The sequence below is a fragment of the Dothidotthia symphoricarpi genome, assembly GCF_010015815.1.
Source record: "Dothidotthia symphoricarpi CBS 119687 unplaced genomic scaffold P153scaffold_25, whole genome shotgun sequence".
Classification (NCBI taxonomy): domain Eukaryota; kingdom Fungi; phylum Ascomycota; class Dothideomycetes; order Pleosporales; family Dothidotthiaceae; genus Dothidotthia; species Dothidotthia symphoricarpi.
In genome coordinates, this window is record NW_022985032.1 from 710,545 (window position 1) to 730,577 (window position 20,033).

At 51.6% G+C, this 20,033-nt stretch overlaps 6 protein-coding genes across 6 annotated transcripts; 2 read left to right on the top strand and 4 right to left on the bottom strand.

The window, feature by feature from the left end:
- Positions 1–1,458: 1,458 nt before the first annotated feature.
- Positions 1,459–2,361, bottom strand: P153DRAFT_144341 (uncharacterized protein). The gene has a single exon (XM_033662128.1). It carries the CDS (start codon positions 2,083–2,085, stop codon positions 1,591–1,593), a length of 495 nt encoding a protein of 164 aa, XP_033518475.1. The 5' UTR covers positions 2,086–2,361; the 3' UTR covers positions 1,459–1,590.
- Positions 2,362–3,232: 871 nt separating this feature from the next.
- Positions 3,233–5,479, bottom strand: P153DRAFT_351789 (DUF1752-domain-containing protein). The gene is made up of 2 exons (XM_033666358.1): positions 5,321–5,479; positions 3,233–5,252 (listed from the first exon to the last, which is right to left on the bottom strand). Exons 1-2 carry the CDS (start codon positions 5,418–5,420, stop codon positions 3,697–3,699), a joined length of 1,656 nt encoding a protein of 551 aa, XP_033518476.1. The 5' UTR covers positions 5,421–5,479; the 3' UTR covers positions 3,233–3,696.
- Positions 5,480–6,431: 952 nt separating this feature from the next.
- Positions 6,432–7,364, top strand: P153DRAFT_401620 (uncharacterized protein; the record flags this gene model as incomplete). Its single annotated transcript, XM_033671918.1, has 2 exons — positions 6,432–7,057; positions 7,115–7,364. Exons 1-2 carry the CDS (start codon positions 6,681–6,683, stop codon positions 7,362–7,364), a joined length of 627 nt encoding a protein of 208 aa, XP_033518477.1. The 5' UTR covers positions 6,432–6,680.
- Positions 7,365–11,826: 4,462 nt separating this feature from the next.
- Positions 11,827–14,814, bottom strand: P153DRAFT_371389 (uncharacterized protein). Its single transcript, XM_033669256.1, has 9 exons — positions 14,669–14,814; positions 14,558–14,575; positions 14,433–14,481; positions 14,272–14,365; positions 13,200–14,222; positions 12,976–13,113; positions 12,743–12,923; positions 12,309–12,397; positions 11,827–12,010 (listed from the first exon to the last, which is right to left on the bottom strand). Exons 1-9 carry the CDS (start codon positions 14,676–14,678, stop codon positions 11,966–11,968), a joined length of 1,647 nt encoding a protein of 548 aa, XP_033518478.1. The 5' UTR covers positions 14,679–14,814; the 3' UTR covers positions 11,827–11,965.
- P153DRAFT_144384 (uncharacterized protein) lies at positions 14,600–16,127 on the top strand. Its single transcript, XM_033662129.1, has 6 exons — positions 14,600–15,066; positions 15,118–15,259; positions 15,313–15,352; positions 15,408–15,487; positions 15,538–15,865; positions 15,934–16,127. Exons 1-6 carry the CDS (start codon positions 15,060–15,062, stop codon positions 16,018–16,020), a joined length of 684 nt encoding a protein of 227 aa, XP_033518479.1. The 5' UTR covers positions 14,600–15,059; the 3' UTR covers positions 16,021–16,127.
- A 1,930-nt stretch (positions 16,128–18,057) lies between these two features.
- Positions 18,058–20,032, bottom strand: P153DRAFT_426902 (uncharacterized protein). Its single transcript, XM_033672631.1, has 7 exons — positions 19,677–20,032; positions 19,521–19,628; positions 18,882–19,469; positions 18,805–18,829; positions 18,524–18,754; positions 18,413–18,473; positions 18,058–18,350 (listed from the first exon to the last, which is right to left on the bottom strand). Exons 1-7 carry the CDS (start codon positions 19,833–19,835, stop codon positions 18,161–18,163), a joined length of 1,362 nt encoding a protein of 453 aa, XP_033518480.1. The 5' UTR covers positions 19,836–20,032; the 3' UTR covers positions 18,058–18,160.
- Position 20,033: the final 1 nt, after the last annotated feature.

The window sequence follows — 20,033 nt, forward strand, 5'->3', positions numbered from 1 at the left end:
ATGCTTTTCTTGTCGCAGCTTGAGCAATAAGCATAGGTAGTGAGCCGGTTCACCTGCAGTGTTGATCTGGAAAGATTGAAAAGAGGACCATCCTTCTGACACAAAGGAGATGATTTTCAAACCTTGGTTATTGCTTGAGTCATGGCCAACCCCTTGTTGAAGGTTTGAACGAAGAATAACGTTCAGTTGCCGACGGGGAATCTGCAAAACATTCCGCGCCCGCCTCCCATCGAGGTGCTGTTGTCGTCCATTATACAGTCGTACAAGGAACCTCGATGCAATTCTCCAAGACAAAGCAAGCCAAGCCTGCAACATCGTGTGCCTTGCGCAGAGAGAGGATGTCTACCAAGAGAAGGATGATGTCACGAAAGTCATCTCCGCACCCAGCAGATTTCACGAGCCACGTGGAACCGTCCAGATGCGGCAGGATGGGATACCGCTGTTAGTGTAGCGTGATGCGGGGAAGTTTTGCCACGATCCAGTACAGCAGCTGACCTTCAAACATGTTCCCTTCAACCAAACATGGGCACCGTTCATGGATCCACAGTTAAGCCCAGTCATCCGTTACAAAACACAACTGGACAGCGCCAGAGCGTTGCTCGTCTTGGAAGCGGCAGCCGAGTTGGTAGGTTAAACGTTGGAACAATCTCGGATGAGGTACGAAGGGTTCATCTAGTAATAAGAACAAGCGTTGTTAGCAAGAGTTCCTTCCATCGCTAGTCGACCTATCAGTACAGGCCCTAGTTCAGTTGCCTCTTTGTGCGTTATTTTTCAAAAGCCATTTCGCTCATTGAACCACTGCACATATCATCCTACGCAATAAACCTCAATGCAAATACCTTACTGTCGTGTCTTCCGCCCGTGCTCATCCTTAATGGCAGCGTGTTCGATAGGCGTGTCACTTGTGTGAAGAGATTTTTCTGACTCCTAGAGAGAAGCATATCGGAGGTTTCTCCGGATATGCGAAAGTGTTGACCGTTATTGACGCATGAGGTTCTCGCGGTGGCAAGATAAGCTGTGATAGGAACAGTACCTCGGCGTTTGAGACCGAGTACTCCAGGAATTAGGCCATGCTTTTGCACATAAATCGTGAACTTAGCTTTGCCGATAGACTTTCCTAACGAGTACAGCCAAGCTCCCTCGTATTGTGAGAAGTGTCAGCCTTTGAACATGTCAGAAATGCGGGGAAGCCTAAGGCCGCGTACTACTTTTGGCGTATATGAGCATCGGTTCTTAGCCGTATGTACTTACGTGCAAGATGAAGTTGGGCAGAATAACTTCTCTAGAACACACGCAAGGTATGTATGTCCCACGTCCGAAGACCATGGTGTTGGAGCGAGATCAGCAACGTTATGTCAGTTGGATCGGGTCAAACTATCGATATCCCAGATATTCTTCGATCCTTTTAATTGTCAAGCGACCGTATCTCTTGACCGAGGCTGGAACCTAAGACAAGCCAACGAGATCTGGGGTAACGACTACGTATGGCACGCTGATCCAGAGAGGTGGGTTTGGCGTGGGCAGGTGGGAGGAGGCTGATCTTCGATCTCTTCCCGACAAACATGCCGTCCTTTGTCGTAGTGTCGATGCCTACGCTGTGTAAGTCAGAAGGGCATCATACTCATATGATGACTGCTGAAACAATGGCTTGATAGCTTGAAGTATCAATGAACGTTGTGCTGCAACAAGAGAGATCTGTTGGACTGCAGGGGTCGCCCTAAAGATAGATGCATGCAAAACGTCCATGTTGATGGAAATTAGCTCCACCAAATAAGCACTCCGGGATAGTAGTTGCTGTGATGGTGACACAAGTACCCCCGTTGCGTTCGTCCTATAGACATTTGATACGACGGATATGCCAGCTGGACGCGAATTGTGGTGATGCAGGAAATATTGATGGTAAGCAGGCATCCTTACGCCAGGCAATGGGATGGCATGCCGCGCCCACGCTATTAGAGCACGACATCCTTGGGTCGGTCTGAGATCTGCATACTGCATGTTACCTCGAAACCTCAAACCCCAATACCAGAGCACATGATTAGGGACCCCCACACGTGCGACCTCATCCGTGAGGCCGGTGTACATGGACCGTAATATACAGTGTCGATCGCGTCAAGTCGCGCTTGGTTAGTAGGCCCGATGTTTGACCAAAGCATCGCCTGAGAGCCTTCCCCAGTGTGTCAAGGGTTCACAGCTCCTAAGAGAGCGAGGCAGGCTTCAGATGACCTTCTCGCTGCATGCGCTAATCTGCCAGCGCATCGACCGCCAGACCGCGCGGGTGCCTGATGATGAGCCGTTTCTGGAGAACCTGTTGTTTACATGTGGCCAAATGATCACTGATACTGCGAATCGCAAGGAGATGCGACGGGTCAGCGGGAAAAAGCGCTGTGCCGAGCCCGTGCAATCCAAGGCATGGTGCTGAAAGGCAAGGCGGCGTGGGGAAAGATAGATGATGCTGTGTCTTCTCGTGGGCTAAAGCAGACTTGCGTGGAATTGAATGACACTGAAGCAGGAGTAAGGGCAGGCTTGCCATTGAGTCCGCGTTTGACTCATAGGGCTGAATGGACATCTGCAATCTTCGAGTCTCGACGCCGATCCCACGACGCACACGCATCTGGGCGCAAGAACGCGGGCGCAAAGACGGTTCACTCCGCCCTTGCGCTGTTCTCCTGTGATGCTGTGACGACGTGACGACGCTGACGGCGGACATGAGATGCCAGGCACACTCACGCATCACAGGCACACAACCGACAAAGATCCGGCCCGAGGGAAGGCGGCAACGAACCTACAAGGTAACCGAAAGCCACGGACTGCTCACGCGTCGTCACACCCGTGCAACAAGGTTCTCCATCGATGATGATGAGTATCACAAACTTCGAATGCCATCGTGACACGGCCGACACGTCCTCCTTGAACTATACACTCGTTGCGACGCCCGCGCCTTGTGCATCCGCTATTGGTGTCTACCCTGCAGTGCATAAGTACTAGTAAGCCGTACAGCAAAGCGTGCATAAGCGCCTGCGGAATGTCCAGCCTCGAGGCAAGTCACAGAAGAGCGGTAAAGAAGACCACCATACAGAACGCATGGTTGCGCCAGACTTGTGTTGTTGAGAACGGGCACTTGACAAGGAGACAAGAGTCCATCGAGGCTAGACGGCCACATCTGCTCACTTACCCGAAGTGGGGCCAATCATCACCACCATGTTCACGGTGCAAATGAGAATTCCATGTGAAGACAATACGCTTTTTTTGGAATTAGGTACCTGCTATCTCGTAAACTGACAACTTTGTCGTCAAGCAGCTTCGCGAAGCCATCTCTCTCCAGGGTATAATCACCGTCTCAGGCAGATCGCCTGGTAAAAGTACAACGCAGGTAAAAGTACAGACCAGCAGAGTCGATACTGCTCGACGAACGTATCCGCCCATCCGGGCGTGAGCCATGACCTGTCTTCAAAACCGAATGAATGTGCCCGTGTACGGACCTGCATGAATGAAATTCGTAGCCTCGTAGGGCATACACAAAGGCCCGTGTGGTATTGACCAGGAAATTTTGAAAAAAAAGACATTACCATCGACCGACCGTGCAGTATGAAGATGAAAACTGGTGATGCCTGAAAATATTGAACACAAAAACGCCGCAGACCCATCCATAAATGCCGCTAGAAGTGCAAACGTTGGAAAAATTGATGTGGAGCTCTACCAACCCTTCGCGTGGTACTCCTCGGAAATACCACCGCCAAAATAATCCTCCTGGTACGAGTTGGTGGTTTTAGTGTTGCTCGGCCTTGGTTGAGGCGCTGCATCCAGACCTCTAAGGTCGGTTGTGGTCATAGCCCGACGGATCACGGCGTTGGTAGTTGCATTTTTTTGCTGTCGCTCCCATAGGAGGTTCTGCCTTAAACTCCCGCTCAACTCCGTCTGGAGCATGTTCCTACGCGTGGTGCGTGGAGACAATGCAGGCGGATGCACATTCGAGGTGGTCATAATGATAGGCTTTGCCCGTGTGACTTGTTGACGCATCATAAGACCACTGTCTTCTTGGGGAGAATTGCCAATAGAAGGGCCGTTGGGGGTTGAAGTTCGGGATCGGCGAATGGCGGGTGTAGACCGGGAGGCAGCATTTTGCAAGGCCTGTGCGCGATCGCCTTCATGCATCATGGTAGTGAGAAGGGACCGGCGAGAAACAAGGTTGGGCTTCGAGTCGACTCGTTTGAACATGGACTGTTCGGTTACACTGGAAGGGCCACTATCATCGTTGTCGTCTTCCCAGTCACCATCAGAGTCTTCTTCTTCTATGGCACTCTCATCGGGCTCATCTTCACTGTCAGTCTCGATAGCTCCATCGCTGTCGGACGTGGCATCGTGGTAAGTGCGGGTGTTGACCTCGTTCTTGAACGAGAGCGTCTTTCGCATAGGGGGAGCGCCTCTTCTGAGATGCTCAGACAACGAGCTGCGTTGCGCGAGCGAATATGCCTCGAGGGAGCTACTGTTGTCCTCGTCGGATGAGCCACCAAGAGTGAACATGGGCTGTTTCTTCTTCGTCATTGGCTCTGCTTTGGAGGGCAAAGGCTTCACGAGGAAGCTTGATGTCTTTTTCAGGATAGGTGTCGGGGCCAGGTTGGTGCTTGAGCGTATCGATGTCGAGATGTGGCCCGGCTCAAAGCCGCGCACAACACTGTGGTTGCTAGCCTCCAACGATGAGCTCACCTCGGAGTGGGCAAGAGGGCTCAGTGCCATAGCGTCGCTGCCACGGATAGCGGCGAGCGGCGATGTCGCTGGTTGAGGAATGCGGCGTGCAGTCACTGGTGGCGAGGCTGGCCGGAAAGTCGATGCTGCAGGGCGCGTCGATGGCTCGGCTACTGGCGGGGCCAGCTGCGGGGGCAGTGGCGATAATGGCTCAATCGCCTTCTTCTCTTGGATCGAGTTGACGACCTTCTCCAGATCAATGGGCGTCAGGTGCTTGCCGCGAGCCTGGCTAGCCGTGGAATCGTGGCGGCGCAAGTCCGGGCGCGAAGTGGACGAGGTTGAGCGGGAAGTTGTGGTGATGGCGCTGTCCATGGTTGAGTCGTCCGACCCCACGCTGGTTGACAGGTCGGGAACCTCGGCATTATTGGCTGCGAGCTGTCGCTCGAACGCCCACTGCGGCGACATCATGACGGGCGGACAGCAGAGCGTTTCACGGCCCCAGACTCTCCACGCCATGTTCTCGTAGCGTCGACCGTCTTCCATAGCAGGCGAGCATTTGGAGAATACTGTTTGGTGTGTTAGAGGCCGCGGTCCATTCGATATGGCCTGTGCCTTGGCCTATGCCTTCACTTACAAGACCAGAGGCCGAACAGATTCTCTGCGTTGCCTGTTTCGATGGTGTGCATGGAACCGTGCTCAACACGCACAATGGGGAGTTCTGAATGGAGAGGCATCGTGGACGGAGGGACTATATGGTTGGGTGCCGACGTAATGGAGGATATCCGTATGTGGACTTCCGGGTGCAACGGCGACGGCGACGGGGAGGGTACGATTGCGTCAGTGGGTTTGGCGGCGGCGAGACAGTGCGGATGCCGTCGTGATCAAAGGCGTGACGACTGCATGAAGGATACTGTATATGATGTGTGTGGTGAGGGCACGTTGGTATGGGGGGGATATCGCAGGTCGACTATGCAACCAGAATGGCCGAGGTGGGAGTGGATCTATGTATGAAAGCCAGTGTGGGAAGGTAGGCAAGGGTGTTCCGCCGACAAGGAAGGCGCGACCTGGCCGACGACAAGGAAGGAGCGATGGACACCCACACGCACTAAGCACCCCTGTCACCCTAAACAGGCTCTTCCGGAGACTCCCCGGCACTTTGCGTCCACGCTCTACCGCTCTTTCAGTCTTCTTGACAACCATGGCTCACACTGGCTCGCCATGCAGACCCGATCTAAATTCCTCGTACTGACATGCATTGCTTGTCACCCTCGTCTGCGTCTGTATCCTCCAGGCCGCAGCGCGGTTATCGATGCTCCCTCGTTCAGCTCTGACCGAAGCAAAGCTTCGGCACCCACGCGTGGCGTCTGGACTGCTCCCCACGAAGGCGTTTGCAGGGTTGTGTCTGCACGCAGGGCACATGATTCCGACCCGAACAGTGCTACGCAAGGTTCATCTTCTAGAAGCCCCGCCAAAAGAGGCTGACTCGCTGTTTTGCGAGGCGCTGCCCTCTGTGAACACGACTCTCCATTTCAATCACGGCGAGTCGCTGGGCGCAGCATTGCGGAGCTGACCAGCTGTTGCCGCTGGCTATTCGCTGTCTGTCTGACTGGTTGCGCTGGCCGACTGCTTCTGGTGGTCACGTCGCCCGCTTCCGCGTCACCTGAGCATCCCACCGTAAATAACCCTTTTCGATACAGTACTGTGCAGTCAGCGGTTTTGAAAACCAGTCCACGCCCATGTGACTGTTTGTGCACCGAGGGTGATCCCCTGGTCGCGGAACCTGGGCAGCCTTTCCGCGCGTTTCTTTTCTCCTTTGCTTCATACACTGTAATTGCCTCTAGCCTTGTTGTGCCTAGCCCCCCGGTACTTCTCGAGACTACGAGTCCCGAATCCGGCTGACCTTCACCCTCTGACATCAGAGCAGGACACAGCTCCCAAGGCTCCCCTGAGCAGCGTCATATCAGTCTTGGACAGTTTCAAATAGCCTCACTTCCATGCGACAGCCTGCCGCTCCCGTCTACGGGGATCACACTGGGGAAGACATCACGAGGTACTCGACTTTTTCCGCTGGCGGTCAAGAGCAGCCCGATGACATGCTGTTTTGGGAATACCCTCTCCGCTATTGTACTCTCAAGTGGAAGTTTCTCCGCCTACCAAACAGTCGTGATCCGCTCGATACTCTGACAGGACACTGGGCAACGCATGTAACCTCTGTGAACCATGCTTCTCCAGGATTTTCATTGCGCAGGACAACGCACGGGAAAGGTGCTACGAGGAAGCCTGACAGAGACCAGCTAGGGGGTGAACTCCGAATCTTATCCATCTCTGATACAATAATTCCCCAGCCGTTCAGCTCGGAAGTTGGGGTAGGGTAATGTACCCCGCTGAGGACGCGCACAGTGCTTCTATCGTCATACTCGAGCAACAGACGCGATATGTCGATCGACTACAAAGCAATCTCGAGAGGTCATCCGGATCGAATCAACGAGCCGCGCAAGAATCATGTGCGACTAATGCATTCCGCTATACGCAGCGTGATTACCTGTCTCATGCGTTGTGCAGCGATAATCATCTGTTTGCCAGGACATGCTGGATATTTCGCGAGCACCGAGAGCCTGTCTTTCTTCAAGCTCGAGTCCCAGCGATCATTACCAAGGCCCAGGTTCAGTCTTCGCTAGATACTGTTGCCCACGCACCGTGTTATTGTGCTCAATATGGTAGTCTTTGTTGTCCAGTCATCATCAGTTTACAAGCTGCTGACAGGATGCGCTGGTCGTGAATCGGCTCGTGACTTTACGTAGACTGCAGATCCTGCCTCTTATGTTCAACGGCAACAGAAGAAACGTGTGTCATGCATCCACCGTCCCAATTACGTTTGCCCTGAGAATGATCATGTTGCTTGGAACTGCCACGTCGCTTTCAACTCAATCAATCATTCTTCATGCTTATCGAAAATGGCTGCAGACGAATCTCATATGTAAGTCGATGGGACTTGGAATCTCTCACTAGGTGTGGATGAAGGTTGCATCCTTAGCCTGGGGTGTTGATCAGGTTCTCGTTTACGGCTGTTGAGCTGAACAAATCGTTGAGAAGACATCATTCTTAAGCAGAGGAGAATCGCATTTATATAACAGTAATAGCGCATTAACTTCCTAACTCTCACATCTGCTTGAGTACATCAATTTGCGATCAAAGAATCAAGATCAAAGCAAATTGGTACATCAATAATACGAACCTACAATTGTCTTTTCTTTTTCACGGACCATGACGCTGCGGCTTCGATGGCTTGCCTTGCGACACGAGAACGTGCACTCCCATCTCATCGCACCGAAGGATTTAGGTACATAGAACAACAGTCGTCGCATGGAATATGCAAGATCCGAACTCGATGCAAGCTCTGAGAGAATGGACCTTCCGTTCCCCGCAAGCTGTGCAACACAACCGAGCTGGGACACTCACGATGGTGGCGTGACAGTGCCGCAGATTCGGAGACTGTGGCTAAAGGCCCGACAGCCTGGATATGGCGTTGAGCGAATCCTCCTTGGGACCGGGACATGTTCCCGCTGCACGAATCGCGTGGCTGTCACCTCGTCAACCTTGGTCGAGCACCCATGCATAGCTGTTCGCGGCGGCAATTGTGTGTGTATACAAACAATGACGATGTACTTGATCCTTGATTTCTCACAACTGCGTCCAACCCCTTGGCGACAATCTTACCCATTGTGAATCTGTGCTTAGTTGGGTGGTGCGATACGATGTTTTGCTCGAGCTAAGTCATTGTTCAACTGAGAAAAGGTAGGCCCATCTCATAGCGCGCCAGTTCATTCACCTCGGTACGAATTACGGTCGCACATTGTTGTGGCGTTCGACTCGATCATTTCCGGGCACCGTTACGGCGCTCCGGAGTTGCCCTCCACCCTCGCGGCGTATCTTGGGCGGGCTTATCAATTGTAGCGCACGGGGGGGACTTGATGCTGGTCTCCGCATGGGCGAGTGACTGGCTGTACATTACAAGATTCCACAGCTCATCGGTTGTGGAGCCGCTTCCGCTGGTAAGTTGCTACCAACGGCTCGGTACCTCATTTCGTCGAGCATGGTCGCTAAGCGAACGAAAGCAACGTGTGAATTTCTGGAGCAGTGTTTGGTTCCCAGGCCCGGGATCTTAGACCTGGGGTTGTACATCGTAATTTGTTGCACCAGGAAGCCTTCAAAGTCAGTCAGCTATGCGCTCTCGAATGGACGAAGAAATATTTGGAAGAATTGTCGCTTACTGAGGCATCAGACGTTGTATCAGGTTGGGCACTAGCCTTCAATTCTGAGAAAAGGACGACGAGTCACACGCAACAATTTGAAATTTCGCCGCAATGTCGTGCTGTAACGCGGGACTCGAGATGGGCCAACTGCTAACTTCGAGACCTATCGCCCCTGTCCGACCAGAGTTCACATGGACACGCCCTTGCTTGGCAGGACCGCGTTGTGGTGTCGTTCCCCCCACGTGCTTATCGACAACCCGCATGTGGGGTTGTCCTCTCGCAGGGGAAACTCTGAATCTCGAACAACCTCTCGTCGCAACCCACCGAATGAATGTCATCGCAGCAGATAATTGTGGTCCTTTGATGTCTCTCCACCAGTGAGCGTAGCCCGCAAGGAAATACCGCGAGAAATATGTCGCGCCGTTGGGCTGCTGAGGTTTATCCGCCAACTAAGATACATGTTCGACCTTCTCCTTCGGGATCATCATGCACGATTTTCACGTCCTGGGGCCTGTTCGTGAAAATCTTTTCACGGCGAAGCTTGTCTCAGGACCCTCAATTGGATGATTTCTTCGTCTGGTAACCCTACCTTCTCAGGCCTCCAAGCAACTCTGAGCAGCTGGTGGAGTGTTCAACCCAACATGTTCTAGGATTGTTCCACTCGGAGCCTTCTTCCGACAATGACACTAGATATGAGGGTAGTATCGCATCCTTGAAACTTGACACGGTAATCTAACTTTGGGTCTGGCAGTTGGTAACACTGCGTGCTGATCTGTCAGCTGCGCGTCTCTTTCTGACTTTTGTCCTCCCGCCATACCGAACGAACACATCCCACCCCAGCATCTTCTAGGATGCTGTCGTTCTTGTAGTACATGCTACTCGTCTTGCTCAAAGACCCATGTTTAGAATTTCTTGCGGAATATCTGGGTAGGCTCTTTCTCTCGTGTCATTCACGCGAACATAGTCCTTTCGACTGTCCGCGTATGCAATCATTGCACGAGTAGCGGAGTCGCGGAATGATCATTGTTGATTGTTCCTTGAATCATAGCGACGTGCCACCATCAGGTTCGTGACCGTCTACGCCTTGACACAACGGAGCGTCACGGATTGGGAAGTAGCCGTTCACCCGTTGCATCACATTCTCGAGCCGCACCGAGCATTCGTAATCTTCTGTACCGTGTCACACGGCCCGAGATGCTCAGCAGCGTCGTGAATCATACCCGAGCGGAGGGTTCTTCGCGCGAATGTCGGCGAATTGGATAAATGCACGATGTAACGAGCCGCGTAGGATTCGGCAGCACTCTGCAAATCTCCAATCAACCCCGTTTTGGACGCGTTCGAGTCAACCCTACGAAGGATTTCAAGTTACGCTGTCGGTTCCAAGACTCCTGTGACATAGATTTTGGTGAAGAATGGGCATGGTCTACTGCGCCGTACGTCTGCGGGTTTTGCAAAACCTTATCTCTCGTTAAACCAACACCCAACTTTGACAATCTTATCTCAGGTAGCGCTTTTGCTCACCGACTCCATGATCAAGGAATAATCCGAAGTCGCCGTTCTCGGTTCTGCAACTATCCTGGACGGTCGCGTGGATGTCACCTTGGACCGGGTCTATCACATGCCAGACTATATCTGGCGAGATTAGAGATGGCGGAGATGCTTTTCCGGACGGAGCGACTATTCCTGTGAGATATCATATAACATCAGAATTATTGTAAATAACAGCCAACCGCGATGTCTAGGCACGGATCGCCCCGAGTCTTAGTGTCAGCTGAGCGTCTATGGTGCTAAGACCGCGGGTATCATATCTACCATGCGTTATACCTATGGGTAGATTTACATGTGCTTTTTTATGACTTCGCTGACCTAGATCTTACAGATTCACATGTATCGCATATGATTGTGAATCATTCGCACTCCTGCTTCGTTCATCCAATCCTCAAGGATTGTCAGATTTCGCCCTAGACACATGAGTAACCTCGATAGGCAACCACATCAGGGGCCTGCATGTTCCGTTACTCATGTCGTGAGACTGAGGTACTGCGCGTTATACATGTCCTACACTCCATCTATTCTAAGCCGCAAACTTGAAAACGACCCTATTCCTGAGCGTTCCCAGAGTTGAACAGACAATTATAGAAGAGGTTACGCATTGAAGAATGCTTCGCTCGGTCTTTCTCAAAGCAAGCTTGATATGCGTGGTTTGCGAGACACCGTGAACTCACAAGCTGAGGTAAGAACGGCACCACTTTTAGCACGACCATGTGTGGCTTCATGATTTGTTCTCTTGAGAACTAACTCATCGTTCTTTACTTCATGATTCCGGTCAACGTGTTGGTTCTACTTTTACAACCTCTATCTTGATTTCCGTCGATCCTCTACACCGCCCAAGTTTACTTCCTGAACAAGCAAGGGCAATATCTTGGTGCTCATACGGTGAGATCTCTCCTCCACGGGCCAACCACAAGTCTTTCACAGCATATAAGCTCATTCTCTCGTCGAGTCATTCTCCCTGTTTGAGTACAAAGGTTCTGCTCATTTCACCATGCGAGATTAGCCACAGGATAGAATCTGAAAACGGAGTCGAGCCGAGAATCATGACTACTGAAGTATCTGTGGACTATTTCCCTTAACATCCAGCAACCTTACCGTTCAAAACATGTTTACACTAGTCCTGAGAAACCAAGCACGTAAAATCTACCCGCAAACGTATATTGCCATCTTCTCGTCTTCCACATGCATCAATGCGCCGCAAATTTGACATCCTCAATATACCAGGCGCAGTCACGCGAGAACACTTGTTGACGCCTCACCAAGGGATAGCCCATGTCAAGAGCTGTAGTCACACGAATCACACGAATCACACCTAGAGAACAATAAAAGGAGATGTCGTGAGACATTCTATTGTTTTTTCATTCCGTCATGTATCTGGTATCCTTGGGCTTCCTTTGCGCCGCTAACGCGCCCTGCCCTGATTCCGTCAAACGATAGCGTTTACATCACGCTCCTGTGCCAGGCCATGTCGTCTAGAAATCATTCTCGTCGTTTCCAGCGATAATCACGTTGTTGACCTACAGATCCGTTAGCATTGCGCGCATGAAGTTCAGGTACGCAGACGAGATGCAAGATGGGCTATTGAGCCATTCTTGGCGATGGGACTCATAGGGACCACATATGAAATGGTGTATGTCGCGTATGACGCGAGTAAACACCCGTGCGCGTATAGTCCCGCACCCCCGCGTTTTTATCCTACAATCTGCGAGATCTCACGCGCAAGGGTTTTTTGGGGGTGGCACGGCAAAGGGATTTCGGAATGAGGAATTCGTTGGAAAGAGGAGTTGTGAAATATAAAACAGTATTGAAACTTACCTTGAGCACCATCCTGCAGAGCTGTGTCGCGAGAAGGAGCTGTTGCCTCTTTGAGATCAAGGGGTCGATCACGAAGGCTTTCTTCATATCTACGATAACGCCACGTTAGCACGACTGTGTACTAGATGAAACCACCAACGCGGGTTGTGATGTGATTGAAGCGGTGACAACTCATCATCTGGTGATTGCTCGAGGTTACGGTATTGCATGACGGGATGTGTGGATGATGCGTGGGGGTTGCGCTGTACATCCCACAGAGGCGTTGGAAGCGGAAGGTTACCATGCACCACGGGACCACGCATTACTGCAGGAGTACCACGACGCCCAATATGCGGGATATGCCCATTGGCGCCGAAGGCGTGCGGACGTGCATAACCGTGCAATGCAGGATTGGTTTGGAAATGAAAGCAACATGAACGAAAAGTGGAACTCACCATTGCTTCCTGTCTGCATGCAGTCAACACCTAGTCTCGTGTTCTTCTCCTTTGCTTGTCGGGACTTGATGTTGGCCAGAGTTTCAATGGGACTGAGACCCGAGTTCTCCGCCAGTGCCATGGGGACACAGTCTAGGGCATCGGCAAAGGCGCGCATCGCGTACTGCTCAAGACCAGGACTCTGTGGAAGGTCAGATATCACAGAAGTTGTCATCAAGTACCAAAGTGCTTACCTTAACGGCTGCATCCTCAACTGCCAATGAGCATGCAATCTCGGCAGCACCACCACCATAGACGATGCGGCTGTCTCGTACAAGGTTCCGGACGACGCAAAGAGCATCGTGCAATGATCGTTTCGCCTCATCAATGATCTGTATTATGTTAGCAACATGGACGTGGCTATGTTCTTGAGACATGGCGCTCGCTCAAAGGTGGGCCATATTTTGGCTTTACGTACCATCTTATTGCTACCTCGGACAAAGACGGTTACGGCTCTGGTGTTTGCGCACTCCTCAATGACCAACATCTTGTCCCTTGTCGTTCCAAAGGTGAGCTCGCGGACAATGCCTGCCTTGCCCAACTTCTCTGCGCTAAGGTCCTCGAAGCGCGGCACTATACGACCGTTTGTGGCAATTGCGATGAGTTCGATCTCTGGACCTCCGACCCACCGCACGGCGGGCAATTTGTTTGTAAGGAGGAGATGGTTGGCCTCGTCGTCGAAACCCCATTGACATATGACAACGTTTGCGCCTGTGTTCTTGATCTGATCAATCATCTCGGTGAACTTGTTGGACTCGTAATTTTGCAGCTTCTTGAACTCCTCGACTGAAGTGATGTCCAACTTGTGCTTGGTCTTGGGCTTAGGCGGCTCGAAAGCGCAAGTCAAAATGGCAAGTTTGGCATCCTTGACTTCAGACGGCATCTGGGGATGAGAGAAGTCTTTGTCTATTATGACGCCCTTGACCAGTAATGTGTCTTCCAGCGCACCACCGACCTTGCCATCGACCTTGATGAGCTCGAAATCGACGTCTTTGCGATCCAGGTCTGCCACCGATAGCACGGCGTCGACGGCAATCTTGGCGAACTGGTCGTGTGCTTTAGACACAATCTTGCTGCCCAGACTAGTTTTGGCGACCTTGAACAGCTCCTCAATGTTGTCTTTGGAGAAGTGGATCTCGTCGCTGATCTCGTCCAGCCTCGCCACAGCAACCTCACAGGCCTGGTCGTATCCGTCCGCTATCCTGATGGGATGGATGCCCTTGTCGATCAGGTCCGCTGCCTGTTCGAGCAACGCACCGGCCAGAACCACCACACCTGTTGTACCGTCGCCGATCTCATCATCTTGAGACTTTGATAGCTCGACTAGAAGCTTCGCGACGTGGTTGGATATTTCCATTTGAGAGAGAATGGTGGCGCCGTCGTTCGTTACGGTGATGTCGCCATCCGGTGAGATGAGGATCTTGTCCAGCCCCCGTGGTCCCTACAAGTCCATAAGCGCTTGCTTTCCTGCTCGAAATATGCATGCATACCAGAGAAGTCTTGACGATGTTCGCAACCGTCTTGGCGGCCAGGATATGTGACTTGACAGCGTCGTTGCCATGCTGCCTCTTCTTCTTGCCCTGACTGCCCCGTGTGTCAGCCTTGTCTCCTTGGTTCAGCTTCTCGGGCTGTTCCGCAGCGGTCCACATACTCTCTGACAATGATGAACGGCCTGCCCGCCTCGTCCTTCATCACCTGCGCTGTATCCCCTCCTGTTAGTGTCTGTCGTGCAGATTCGCGGGGTAGTCTCGTTTCGCAGAGGGCTCGGAAGCATACCGTTCGACATGTCCAGTTCTACAGGCGCATATAATCAGCATTCGAGTCTCGTGTATGGGTTGACGTCCGTGAATTGCAACGTATTGGAGCTGTTGCATGCTGCAGACTTACGCATCGCCATGGTGAGAGGTGTTCCGCTCCGCAAATGTGACGAGTAGAATCCGAATCCCAGGAAGGGGCTCAACACAACAGCCGGTATTGCCGTGTGTATTCGTGTGTATGGGCGGTGAGGGGTGGTGGGGTAGGCGAGGAGACAGTCGCATCCGCATTCTTCAAACTTTCAAGCTGAGTTCCCCAGAATTCGGCGCTAGTATAGCACGCTAAGCTCTTCTGACGCGCTCGCCGGCCTCACCAAACTTGACCACCACCACGGCCACTGCCCTCCCACTCGCTCAACGTCGTGTCGCGTGCAATTGAGCTTTCCTCGCCCACCCGTAGCTCCAGCGAGCTCCATTAATACCCAACTTCTCCATTTTCCACCCATAGCGACAGCATTGCGAACATGCCTCGTAAGCCATACAAATGTCGCGTCTCGTTCACTCTTCCTAACGCGTAAGCAGCCGCTCTCAGCGACGTCGAGTCCTCCGGCGACGAACAGGTCCCTGCTCAGAAGAAGACGAAACAAGCAAAGGCCCAGCCCGACCCTGTCGAAGAGGAAGAAGAGGACGAAGAAGAGGACGATGGCTCAGTCGCAGAAGACGAGTGCGCACGCCCATTGTCTGCATTTGGATCGCATCGTGCTGACAATGCGACAGATATGTTGTGGAAGAAATCTTGAAGCATCGATTCACAAAAGTGAGATCACCTCCTTAGACGCGACGCGCCACGCGCCATGAACTAACCATGTCAGGATGGCGAGCTCGAGCTCGACGTGAAGTGGGTAGGTTATGACGACCCCAAGGACCGCACATGGGAACCTGAGTCAAATTTGTATGTTGCTCGCGAGATACACTTCGAAAGCTGGTGCTAAAAGCAAGCAGGAGTGGTGCCATCGACATCCTCGAAGCCTACTTTACAAAGATAAAGGGCAGACCAGAGCCCAAGGCCGGTGGCGCAAAGCGCAAGGGACGACCATCTGCCGTCAAATCTGAGCCGGCGGAAACGCCTACAGCCAGTGCTAAGCGCGCGAAGAAGGAATGGAGCCCACCACCAGGCTCATGGGAGCACGACGTCAGCCACATCGACACTGTCGAAGAGAGCTTCGACAATAAAGCCGGAACGATGGGGAGGTTTGCCTATCTGGTTTGGAACAACCAACGCAAGACCTACCACCCGCTCAAGCATGTATACCAGAAGTGCCCTCAGAAGGTATGTTGCTCTCCATGGCGCATTGTTGTCTATTTGCGCCTTGCAAGCGGATGTCTGACGCGCCACAGATGCTTCTCTATTACGAGAGCCACCTTGTCTTCACACAAAATGACGGTATGGACGGCAAAGACGACTCGTCGATGAAGGATATCTGATCACATCCGACGTGATCAAAAAGCCCATACCACTATAACTGTTATGGGAGTACAATCGTCATGCTGAAAGCTCGACAAATAAACTCCCCAGCGTTGCCATATATGTCCTTTTTTCATACGGGCAAGTGTGCCTTGTCCCAGCATGACATGTAGGATACTCTACACGTTATGCGTGCCTTGAATAGCATTGAGGGCATTTATAAATAGCTGGTAGCTATGGAGTTGGATTCCGGACTTTTTGCAAGGGCTGGTCTTGTACTTTACTAGGACATTTTCCATACGTCCCACCTGTATCATCACTGGTTTTGCGCATCGCGATGTCGAGCGAGAGATGGGAAATGACCGAACGATCATCGAAAGAGGGGAGGTTTTGCTGTACTTCTATAGGGCGGAAATGCGACTTTTGAAAGCACGTGGGAGATCGAGAAATTGAGATGATTATGCTGGATAATCTGAAGAAATGACGTCTCAAAGCGGCAGCGCATTGTGGCGAACTCACATGTCGGAGGGAATCGCATGACTGGACGGAGCCAGGTGTTGTTAAACGCTGTTTAGTATTTAGACGAGAGATGGCTAATCCCCCCGTTTTGAGGCAGAGTAAACGCGCCAAGACCTACCACGTGATTTCGTGTCATCAATCACCAACTATCAAACTAACATATCCAATACTTCCTATCTAAGATACATACAATCTATCGTCATCTATCTAGATCACATCCGCTCCCCAATGCCGCCTTTCCCACCAAACATCCTGTTTCGCGTTTCAAATTTCAAATCCAACCTCGTCCGCCCCCAGCCCGCCCCAGCCTCCACCAACCACCCCCGCACGCACCCGCTATGTTTCTACAAAAGTACCACATTCCGAGTTGCTTGTTTCTGGCTTCACACCGCACACCACACTCAATAGCTCCACAACTCTATTCTTATTCTCCATCCATCTACACCGCTCAACAAATTTCTTGAAAGTCGAACTTGAACTTGAGCTTGGACCTGCTTCGTTGTCAAGGACTAGGTTGTTCGCTGTTAGGGTTACTACGACTACGCTGTTGATTGGTATTTGAAGAAGAACTAAAGCAAGGTATGTACAAGCCATGCTCCTACCGTCTACTATATATTATCATCGACTAACTCCTGCCAGTTTTCTCAACAACTCACAACTCGACTTCACGACGCGCACCGCTTCTCCACCACTCTCCACCGCTCTTCTCAACAAACTCACCACCACCACAAACCGAGCACCCCTCACACTACCGCAATCATGCAGCGCAACATCGTCATCTTCCTCATCATCCTCATCCTCTTCATCGTTATCGGTCTGATCGGATACCTCATCTACCACCTGCAAACGCGCATGGCCGTCGGCGGCACATCGTCAGCATCGACATCAGACATGACAGAAGTGTAAAGCACTTTTGCGACTCCACACCGAGTGGTTATTCGTTATATTTCGCCTCGCGCGTACTTTTTTGCCCTGCGCAAAATCCGGAGAAGAAGATATTTTTTGACGATATACAACGCATGATGGCTGAGACTAGATGCGATGGTTGGGATGGGACTATATATGGGATAACATGCATTGCAACGGCGTTTGGGATGTGAGTGGCGTTTAGGAAGTCTTGAAAAGAATTATTGTTATACGATGTATGCGCTGAAGAATTGGAGAGCTTGGATACGCCTCTGGATGGATGGATGGATACCCGCAATGTTGCGCTCTTGTTGATAGTTTGAGTGGACGGTTAATGCCTGGCCATTGGTGCCTAAATGAAAGAACATATGAATATCCTGTCGGTGGTCTGTTTTTTGTGAGGTCAGAGTTCTACCTGATAGTTGCGCAAGATGAAAAGTGGTGTAATGCGCTTGAGCAACAAGACAAGGAAACGAACCTGCCTGTATCTAAGAACAATGGAGAAGGTAATACAGCTGGAAAGCCAGGTCCGGATCAGCAAACATTCAAGGAGTGATCATCATTCATACCAAAACCCAAACTCCTCTACACAACTGTATACTTGCTACTTTCCAACATGCGCAAAAGATCCCGAGCAAGAACAACGCAGGCAAAACCTAAGAACCAATCCCCCAACTTGCACCATCACACCAAACACCTAAACCCTCAAATCCTTTCCCCACATCCGTCCTTCGCTCACCATCCCTCATCACTCTCGTCCTCATCCTCGTCCTCGCCCAACCCCCTATCACACGTCTTCCAAAACGCAGTCGGACCCGCCGGCCCATGCGGATCAAAGTCCTTGTCGAACCACGTCCCTATAACACCACGCTTAGATCGTACGCCGCCAACTTGAATGCCTTCACTGCGCCAGCGCTCTTCACCGCTAGAGAAAAGTCAGTAACACCCAGTCCATATTTAAAAAGTTGAGAAGGGATGAGTACTTACCCGTAAAAGACGGATATGGTCTGCCAGCGCACGTCACCGGAAGGGGTGAGACGTACGGAGCCTTATGGACGTTAGTGAGCGTAGATGAGACGAGTGAGGGGGGCGGCTGACCTCGGATTTTCGAGTTGGCACTCGGATCCCAGGCTGCATCTACGGCTCGCGATTTCCCGTTGAAGTGCACGACGGGTAAGGTTGGGTTATCGAATTCACCGGCTGGTTCGATAGATGTGACTTGGAGGTCCATCAGGATATGTCGGATCGCTTCTTCGGTGTTGAGGGGCTCTCGCGGTTCATCGGAAGGGACTTTCATGGCTTGGGAGCTAAAGTTGAACTGGTAAAGATCTGTTAAAGTCTCAGCATGATATTGTAGTGTGAGGGGGCAAGAAGCCTACCGTTGTAGTCCATGAAGCACACAATCTGTGACAGCTTCAGCATCATGCCAAGACGTACTCATGAACGGGTTACTTACACGTGACCAGAGACCAGAGACATTATACGGATCTCTGAGCTGCAACGGGACGTCGAGTTCCCTCGTTAGCGCATTCGACACCCCATCCGCTTGTCGTGGCACCACACCCTCTAACGGCTCGGACCACGGCGGGCGAAAGTTCTGTAGAAACCTCCTACAGCAGAGTCCTGAGTTATAGGCCAAAACAATCATAAGGCTCTCCACCATCTCCCAGTCCGTCCGCATACTCCCGTCATCCCGGAAAGGACCCCATTGCGTCTTATCCGTGTAAGTCCGCAAATCATACACTCTTGACCGAGCGTAGGAGTGCGTAGAAAGAACCCTTCGCCCAATGGTGCTCGAAGGAATGCCGAAGAGACAGAGTAGTTTGGCGCTTAGTTGCCGGCTCTCTTCGTCGTCTGCTGCCTTCTGGTATTCTGTTCCTGCGCGCGAGTACAGCGAGGATCGACACATGAATGCATCGTGGTTCTGGGATATAGAGAAAGACTGGGATACTAGGTTCTGATTTTGAGAGTGGTTGAATTGGTCTGTTGATGCGGTGGCGATTAGGCTTTCCACTGTCGATGCAACAAAGCCGAATTCATCTCGCTTTTTGGTAGTGTCAGTAGACGGCTTTCTTTGTTAACCTTACACTCATACCTTCAGGAAATTGTCGGCTGATTGTAGTATCCTGCGGCATTTGACGATCTTTTGGAGCTCTGGTACCCATTCTGGCTCCGGATCGCGTGGCTTGCGGCGAGGGTCATCCTGACCCGCTGTCAGAACAGCATGAGTCTAATGTTATAGCATACATACCAAGATTCTTAGATAATGTGCCTTGTATAAGCGTTTGTTCTTCTTGATGAATTCGTTGAAGCCTCGGGATGTTAGTGCACATGCTGCGAGGTCTTCTGGATTGATCTCCTCCAGGATCCGGATCAAGACATCATAGCATAAGTCAAGGAGTTCCGTCATTGCAGTTATTTGATCCCTGAGTGAGATCCGTACAAAGTAATGGTCCGAGGCTCGATGTTAATGTCGATGTCGTGATGTATCTCGGCACATGCAATGCAGTGGGGTTCCGGAGATAAGAAACCCGATAGGGCTGGATGCTGCTGAGGTGAACGAAGGCCGAGGAGCGGTTCTTCCGTTCTCGTAATCTTCTTCTAACCT